We start from the raw sequence: 10,199 nt of genomic DNA, 5'->3' as shown, positions 1-10,199 counted from the left end.
AGAGGGAGACGGGAGAGAGCTATGGGAAAGAACAAGAGAGAGAAAAGAGAGGGGGTTGAAAATAGTGAGAGAAAGAGAGAGAGAGCACAGAACGGATGTTTGAGAGAAGGAGAATACATGATGCCCAACCCCCCCCCCCCCAACCACCACCACCACCCCTTCCCTCTCCCTCCTCTCCCTCTCTCTCTCTCTCTCTCCTTCTCTGTCTTGTTGTTTCAAACAATAGACACAGCTCCCTCCCTCTATCACACACATACACACACACACACATACTCAGCAAGAGGCACTGAAGCTCACACAGGAGCCCACAGAAGAGAATTAAAAAAAAACTAAACAAAAACAAAAAAAACAACCTTTTTTTGCAAAAAAAAAAAAAAAAAATCAAGCAGCCGTTTTAATGCCCGGCGTGTGATGGACGTTAGGTTTTACCCTCCTGCCCCCACCAGTGTGGGCACCATATCTGCAGACCCCACCTGCTACAGCCCCCTGGACTTTTACCACTGCAACAAGGTACCGTGCTAATACTCTGCCACTGCTGTTGTTGTGCCCATGGGCTCTGCTTCTTTCCTGACTTGCTTGTTCTGATGGCTTGAGTGGGCATTAAAAAAAAAAAAAAAAGCGAGAGGGGGTTGTTCCTGCCAGAAGCAACTTTGCTGTGACAGCCAGCGGAATGGATGCTGCAGAGTTCTCTCCAGTACAAGCTCCAACGAGAAGTTGTCTTTGGACGGTTGGCGACACGATTGATGCCGGGACCTGGGGGGGGGTGGGTGCTGGAGACGATGGGTGCCACAGAACGGGTGGATCGTGCCCCATCTCCACGTTGGGGGTTTTACTGGAGAGGACCAGGGCACCTTCTGAGCTGACTGTCCTGCTGGAGATGGGTTGGCAGTGCTAGGCTTTCTTTTTTTTGTTGGTGCTAGTGTTGAACTTGCAATGCAGATGATTGCACTTTGCTAGTAAGAATGACAGTGGGTCGTTGGGTTTGTAAGTGCATGCTTGTTTAAGTCAGTGCCTGCTGAAAACAAAGTCGTATGGCCACTTAATAGGGGTGATGACAGGTGCGGCTAAGAGGGTGGCTTGTTGAGATGACTAGTGGAGTTGTGTTTGACAGTTCTGGGAGTTGTGATGTATGGATGAACACTTGGCTGGTCCTTCCATTGATCCCAACGTCAACTCAAAGTTAGCTTATTTATTTATTTTTTTTATATTTCCAGGGACAGATTAAGTATCTAATTACTGTTCTGTTTCAGGCTACCTCTATTTCTCATCTATACGTCTATTCCTGAACCTTTACATCTATTTCTAACCTATATTGTCTACGTCTATTCCTAAACCTATACGCCTTTTCCTGAACCTATACATCTATTTCTGAACATATATTGTCTACGTCTATTCCTGAACCTATACGTCTATTTCTAAACCTTTATGTCTATTCCTGAACCTATACATCAATTCCTGAACCTATACGTCTATTCCTGAACCTATACGTCTATTCCTGAACCTATACATCTATTTCTAAACCTATACATCAATTCCTGAACCTATACGTCTATTCCTGAACCTATACGTCTATTCCTGAACCTATACGTCTATTTCTAAACCTATATGTCTATTCCTGAACCTATACATCTCTTCCTGAACCTATACATCTCTTCCTGAACCTATACGTCTATTCCTGAACCTATATGTCTATTCCTGAACCTATACGTCTATTCCTGAACCTATACGTCTATTCCTGAACCTATACATCTATTCCTGAACCTATACATCTATTTCTGAACCTATCCATCAATTCCTGAACCTATAAGTCTATTCCTGAACCTATACATCAATTCCTGAACCTATATGTCAATTCCTGAACCTATGCGTCTATTTCTGAACCTATACATCAATTCCTGAACCTATACGTCTATTTCTGAACCTATACATCAATTCCTGAACCTATACGTCTATTCCTGAACCTATACGTCTAATCCTGAACCTATACATCTCTTCCTGAACCTATACGTCTATTCCTGAACCTATACGTCTAATCCTGAACCTATACATCTCTTCCTGAACCTATATGTCTATTCCTGAACCTATACGTCTATTTCTGAACCTATACGTCTATTTCTGAACCTATACGTCTATCAGTGAACCTATACATCAATTCCTGAACCTATGCGTCTATTTCTGAACCTATACATCTCTTCCTGAACCTATACGTCTATTCCTGAACCTATACATCAATTCCTGAACCTATACGTCTATTCCTGAACCTATACATCAATTCCTGAACCTATACACTATTTCTGAACCTATACATCTAAGCCTGAACCTATACATCTCTTCCTGAACCTATACGTCTATTCCTGAACCTATACGTCTATTCCTGAACCTATACGTCTGTTCCTTAACCTATACATCTAATCCTGAACCTATACATCTCTTCCTGAACCTATACATCTCTTCCTGAACCTATACATCTAATCCTGAACCTATACGTCTATTCCTAAACATATACAGCAAATCCTGAACCTATATGTCTATTCCTGAACCTATACATCTAATCCTGAACCTATACGTCTATTCCTGAACCTATACGTCTATTCCTGAACCTATACATCTATTTTTGAACCCATATATCATCTACGTCTATTTCTGAACCTCTAGTACATTTGATGTTATCATTAATATTTAAATAATCTATTGGGTAACCATGGTGGTTTGAATATCAAACATCATTTTTTTTTTTATTATTATATTGTCTACGTCTATTCCTAAACCTATACGCCTTTTCCTGAACCTATACATCTATTTCTGAACATATATTGTCTACGTCTATTCCTGAACCTATACGTCTATTTCTAAACCTTTATGTCTATTCCTGAACCTATACATCAATTCCTGAACCTATACGTCTATTCCTGAACCTATACGTCTATTCCTGAACCTATACATCTATTTCTAAACCTATACATCAATTCCTGAACCTATACGTCTATTCCTGAACCTATACGTCTATTCCTGAACCTATACGTCTATTTCTAAACCTATATGTCTATTCCTGAACCTATACATCTCTTCCTGAACCTATACATCTCTTCCTGAACCTATACGTCTATTCCTGAACCTATATGTCTATTCCTGAACCTATACGTCTATTCCTGAACCTATACGTCTATTCCTGAACCTATACATCTATTCCTGAACCTATACATCTATTTCTGAACCTATCCATCAATTCCTGAACCTATAAGTCTATTCCTGAACCTATACATCAATTCCTGAACCTATATGTCAATTCCTGAACCTATGCGTCTATTTCTGAACCTATACATCAATTCCTGAACCTATACGTCTATTTCTGAACCTATACATCAATTCCTGAACCTATACGTCTATTCCTGAACCTATACGTCTAATCCTGAACCTATACATCTCTTCCTGAACCTATACGTCTATTCCTGAACCTATACGTCTAATCCTGAACCTATACATCTCTTCCTGAACCTATATGTCTATTCCTGAACCTATACGTCTATTTCTGAACCTATACGTCTATTTCTGAACCTATACGTCTATCAGTGAACCTATACATCAATTCCTGAACCTATGCGTCTATTTCTGAACCTATACATCTCTTCCTGAACCTATACGTCTATTCCTGAACCTATACATCAATTCCTGAACCTATACGTCTATTCCTGAACCTATACATCAATTCCTGAACCTATACACTATTTCTGAACCTATACATCTAAGCCTGAACCTATACATCTCTTCCTGAACCTATACGTCTATTCCTGAACCTATACGTCTATTCCTGAACCTATACGTCTGTTCCTTAACCTATACATCTAATCCTGAACCTATACATCTCTTCCTGAACCTATACATCTCTTCCTGAACCTATACATCTAATCCTGAACCTATACGTCTATTCCTAAACATATACAGCAAATCCTGAACCTATATGTCTATTCCTGAACCTATACATCTAATCCTGAACCTATACGTCTATTCCTGAACCTATACGTCTATTCCTGAACCTATACATCTATTTTTGAACCCATATATCATCTACGTCTATTTCTGAACCTCTAGTACATTTGATGTTATCATTAATATTTAAATAATCTATTGGGTAACCATGGTGGTTTGAATATCAAACATCATTTTTTTTCTGCATAACCTGAATCCAAGGACAAATCTCCCAAAACCCTCAACCGGTGAGGGACCCTTGACTGGTCCACTGGCCCGTTAGCTCTGAACAGGTGACACGTTCCTGAGAGTGCCAGGCATGGTTTAGCTTTGTCCCAAGGAACACAAAACACCTTACAACTCCTCATGGTGACTCTGCTATTGGCTACACTTTGGTAGGCTGTCCTTTCCAGTCCCAAATCCCGCTACAAAAACCATTCCTTCTTGCCTGTCCACCCTCCCCTCTCTGACCATTAAAAATAAATGATTATAAGATCACGCCTTCATTTCCATGTGTATGGAAATGTGCCCGGCTTTAACTCTTGCCTGCTCGGGCCAACAGCAAAAATAAATATAAAAAAATTAAAGCTTTCTTTTTTTTTTTCAACCTCCCCTGGCCTCTGGTTAACCCTTTGCTTGCAATAATATTGCTAAAATTAAATGCATAAAAAAAAAAAAAAATTACCAGTGTTGTGAGATGCCTTATATAGTGCTAGAGCAGGATGTATCAAAATACCCATCATTCATACGGTGGGATTCAGTGCAAAGTTGCATTGGGCACAGTAAGACATGCAAAAGGCAGTCTAAAACGTAGGGTGTTATTCAGAGCTGATCTAACTAACCATGTTTCGGATTTTAGACAGGCTCCTGCGGGTGAGTATGCTGCTTTTATTTTATGAGATTTAAATCTAGATTATTATAATAATAATATTATTATTGTTATTATTATTATTATACAGGATTGTATAATGACAACAGTTTGCGCAGTGCTTTGCAAGATAAAGGGAGACAGTACAGATATATTATATATATTTATATATATATATATATATATATATATATATATATATATTTATATTTATTTATTTATATATATATATATATATATATATATATATATATATATATAAAAGATAGATAGATAGATAGATAGATAGATAGATAGATAGATAGATAGATAGATAGATAGATAGATAGATAGATAGATAGATAGATAGATAGATAGATAGATAGATAGATAGATAGATAGATAGATGTTCAGAAAGTGGACTAAGACTAAGAGCTGTTATAAAGTACTTTGTTGCATTTTTAAAATGTGTAATTTATTTTTTATTTTTTATTTTTTTTTATTGACACAATGCCTAAATCAGCGTAGCAGCACTTGACTCGCTTTTGTTGGTCAACATCAAGGGGGCTAAATGACTCCAGGAACAATGTTCACCCTAGCCTACGCTCACTTGCGCAGACCCAATCAGGTCCTAGGCAAAAAGAAAAAAATTCTCACGGGTCTACGAAGGGAGCCCAGACTAGCGTGCAAATGACTCCCCTTAGTAAATCAGCCCCCCGAGTCTTTGAAAAATAGCATCCCACAGGTTGATGCCATGTTGTTCTTAGCTATTGATGCTGAATGAGGTACCGCTTTTGGTGGAATGCGTGGTGCTGTGTCCGCCCATGCTTCCCAGTAGTTATTTTCTTTGTGACGGATCCTCGCAGGGCCTTTTGTGTTAGAACAAAAGTTACAAGAATTGGCAGTACCTCTGTTTACACTGCTCTAAGCTCTATTTGCTGTTTGTGCTGTGGACATAAGTGATGGTAACCCTTTGCCTGCGAGAGGAGGGAGCTGTTGATGGCTATGGAGGGGGGGGGGGGGACATTAGGGGACATTAGGGGACATCAAGGCACTTTTCGCCTTGGCTTTGGTGTCACTGGACACATCTAAAAATAGATCATTGGATATAATAGGATCATATTTATTTACTTTGGATTTCATTAAATTTGGATTTACGCTTTTGTCTTCCAAGGAAAGTTTAGGTGACCCAAGAGTACTTGGACACCTTGCCAAACAAGTGTTGGTTCGCCCATGTGCAATAGTTTATATTATATTGAGGGTGGATGTGCAAGTCAGAAGCTGTGCAGCATTAAACAGGTTAAATACCATGCTTTGAATGTATTATAGATGTATGCAAAGAGCACTTTAAAATTTGTTTTAATTAGGTCTTCAATGCTGACAAAATATACTATTGAAATTTGTATGCAACTCTCATGTACAATAGATACCTTTATGTATGTGCGTGTGTGTGTATTAGCATAGGGCGTAGATATGTATGTTCATGTATGATGTATAAAGTGATATGTTTTTGAATATGCCCCATGAAAACAAAGTATTGGATCCCAGCGACAATGACTTAACACTTAATTGAGGTTTAAAAACTATTGACATGACTGCAGTCATTTGTCCGGTAGATCCATACCCTTATTGTTAGTCAGCCAGGAGCCTGCTAGTATTACAGGCCTATGTAAATAAGGTGCACGCTTGCTTGTCCCCTTGTTGGATGTACTCTGTCCGTGTAAAGTGTTGCATGCTGGGCGCTTAAGTGGATTCCTTCCATCTATTTATTTATTGTGAGCTGGGAGAACTGGGAGACTGTTGCTTAATTTAAGCATTTACAGTACTAACACGGTATAGGCTTAAAAATCTGTGGAAGTTATAAAGCGTAGACATCAAATACATTATGTAAATACCATGCCATTATAGAGTCTATTAGGAAAGGGATATGTTGTACTAGTTTTGTATGTATTACTTATAATGCATTATATTAGTATAACATATATATATATATATATATATATATATATATATATATATATATATATATAAATATATAATATAGTAAACATATATGCTAGTGTTTATATATATATATATATATAAACACTAGCATATATGTTTACTATATTTTTATATACATATGTATATATATATATATATATATATATATATATATATATATATATATATATATATATATATATACACTGTACGTGTGTATATATACACACACATATATATATATATATATATATATATATATTTACACACACACATATACACACACACATATGTACATACATACATATATTTAAAAAAATGACATATATATAAACATATATATATATATATATATATATATATATACACTGTATATGTGTGTGTGCATATATTTATGCACACACAAAGACATATATGCATACATATATTTAAAAAAAAAATTATATACATATAAATAAAAAAAACATATATACATATATATATATATATATATATATACACATATATACATATATATATATATATATATATATATATATATATATATATATATATATATATATATATATATACATACACACACACACACATTCAAATAAATACAAATAATATGTATATAAAAAAAACTATATATATATATATATATATATATATATATATATATATATATATAAAGCGCTAGTGTGTCTTCATGACAGTGAATATGAAATTGTTTACATTTCTAAGAATGGCAGCAATATTAGGGAATCAGAATCAGTAATACATTCTAATAGAGAATGTGAGCATTTCAGCCACCATCATTGATGATTAATATTAGAAATGCAGCTCTGAATGCTACCACTGGGTGTCACTGTGGTCCCTGCTTCAATTCTGCACTTTTGCTAGGTCAGAGAGATAAGACTGAGTGAAATTGGTTTGCAGCTCATGGATTAAGATGAAAAATTAAACCCAGTGTTCTCAGTTCTGCTTCTTTTCTGCCATTAATAAGAAAATATCAAATATCCCAGCCTGCCAACACATTTTCGGATTAAAAGGGGTTAAGCCGTAGTATCTACAGCTACTTTTGTTAGCGCTCTCATATTATAATGTCAGCTTGACTCATTTGCTAATTGATGTTCATTAGCGAGTTTGATCAACAAACACATGCAGTTGGTCACCTGAGTTTAATGTGGATATGCTGTGGCTTAGTAACATCTGTTGGTAAATGTTTGGGGGTTGAGGAGAGCTGTAACTGTAGCTCTGCGATTGTGTAATATGTTAAAATTAAGCTTCTGAATTATATACAAAATATGCCGTCTACCTGCCTAGACCTTTTTTTTAAATACAGGCAAAACTACAGACCATCGGGACACCCCCCACTGTATAAAAGTGCACTGGTACTGGACATTTGGTTTTTGGGTAGCACCAGTTCTCAAGCCTTTAAATGTGCAGGTCAGATATCCCATTATAAACTTTGTGTTGACATATGGAAGAGACATTTTTTTGTTGTTGCATAAAGCACATCTAAATGTTGTTTTTGGTTACACGGCACATGCACTTTGTGAGACTGGGTGCATAGCACATGCACTTTATAATATTGAGTATATGGGAGGTGCATTATTGTAAGGAGGAATTTTTATATGCTATATCTAATTTTCACAAAAGTAAGGATCAGAGTAATTGTGGGAAGGAGTGAGGTTTGTTGCAGCGCTACACCCAAATATACATTTTTAATGCCATTTATATTTACAGTAAAGGGTATATAATCAGGTTTAAGGAGCTACACTAAGTTCACTCTATTGTAAATATCATAGTGCGGAGATATATGGGAGAGCCAAGCTGCACAGCAATAAAATATGTGACAGGAGGTCGTTGGTCACCCCCAACCCACCCAGGCATAAAAGTTAAACTTATGGAATTTAGCTTCAAGCCAGGGGCACTAGAATCCACCATGGGCTCCGAAGCAGACACATTGCTGGGTCCTTTACTTTTTCAGGCCAATTTGCAGCAGTCAGGATTCAGAACCTCCAATCCTCACATCGCCATACCCATGTGTTCATTGCTACGGTGCTTGGCTTATAGGAACACCGTGTTATAGCTCAGTTACAAGAAATAGCCAACTTGCTGCCCATGTACCTGAAAATGTATTGAGGTCAAAAGGAAAAAATGGTCACATTTTAAAAGAAGGAACAACATTCATCGTCCATAGAGCAAACACCATCCATGGATGCAAACACCATGCATGGAGAACATTTTAAAAGAAGGAACAGCATCTCTCATCTATTGTGTAAACACCATCCATGGATGCATACACCATATATGCTGGACATTTTAAAAGAAAGAACAGTATCTCTCATCTATAGTGTAAACACCATCCATGGATGCATACACCATCCATGGTGGACATTTTAAAGAAGGAACAGCATCCATCATCCATAGTGCAAACACCATCCATGGTGGACATTTTAAAAGAAAGAATGGCATCTATCATCCAAATTGCAAACACCACCAATGGCGGACATTTTAAAAAAGGAACAGCATCCATCATCCATAGTGCAAACCCCATGCATGGATGCAAACACCATCCATGGTGGACATTTTAAAAGAAAGAATGGCATCTATCATCCAAATTGCAAACACCACCAATGGTGGACATTTTAAAAAAGGAACAGCATCCATCATCCATAGTGCAAACCCCATGCATAGATGCAAACACCATCCATGGTGGTCATTTTAACAGAAGGCACACAACATCATCCATAGTGCAAACACCATCTATGGATGCAAACACTGTCCATGGTGGATGCTATGTACCTTCTAATACTTTTTATGTGAACACTTGCATTTTAACCTCAACACATTTTTAAAGGAACTATTTCTTGTATGGTAATTGGGGATTTACAGTAGAACCTGCCCAGGCAAGGCATTTAACTGCAAGCAAAGCAGCCAAAGCGGCTACTACAGGGCCTTGGTAGAAGGTAGGGGGGCTGGTCCATGACTGAAACAAGTTTGTAAAAACAAAGCTTGTTCTTTTACTATTATTTCATCACATTTAAAGAACTCTGTGATTGCTGGTTTACGTGTTGAGAAGTGTAGACTACTTTTTTGTACAGTGACAAATTCACCTGCCTGGACAAGCTATGTTACAACCTACCGTGAGGGAAAAGTTCCTCACCTTTGGTACTCAGCAGAGGATTAACCCATGTGGAAGAAGCTAAGGTCTGTGTAGACCACGTCCAGCTTACCGTGAGGGAAAAGATCCTTTTCTTTGGTACTCAGCACAGGATTGACCCACGAAGAGGAAGTCAAGGTCTCTGTAGACCATTTAGTGATCCATTCAGATTGCTTGGCTATGTTTTTATTTTTTTTAAGAAAAAGTTTTATTGAAAATACAACAGTGGTGCAAACAGAATCAATCAGCAAT

At 37.2% G+C, this 10,199-nt stretch overlaps 1 protein-coding gene across 4 annotated transcripts in view; it reads left to right on the top strand.

Annotated features, from left to right (window-relative positions):
* Positions 1–202: 202 nt before the first annotated feature.
* TOX2 (TOX high mobility group box family member 2) overlaps positions 203–10,199 on the top strand; it is a 213,330-nt gene continuing 203,333 nt past the window's right edge. For 2 of the 4 annotated variants that reach the window (XM_082273034.1, XM_082273035.1), the window contains exon 1: positions 203–510. In XM_082273034.1, the coding sequence (XP_082129160.1) occupies positions 412–510 (99 nt within the window). In that variant the 5' untranslated portion in view covers positions 203–411. Of the gene's footprint in view, positions 511–593; positions 882–4,704; positions 4,840–10,199 lie in introns of those variants that run through there. The other 2 variants (XM_082273033.1, XM_082273032.1) reach the window with 2 other exon arrangements.

This window comes from Pelophylax lessonae (assembly GCF_965119305.1).
Source record: "Pelophylax lessonae genome assembly, chromosome: 11".
NCBI classification, from domain to species: domain Eukaryota; kingdom Metazoa; phylum Chordata; class Amphibia; order Anura; family Ranidae; genus Pelophylax; species Pelophylax lessonae.
This window is presented reverse-complemented; position numbering and strand designations above follow the sequence as displayed.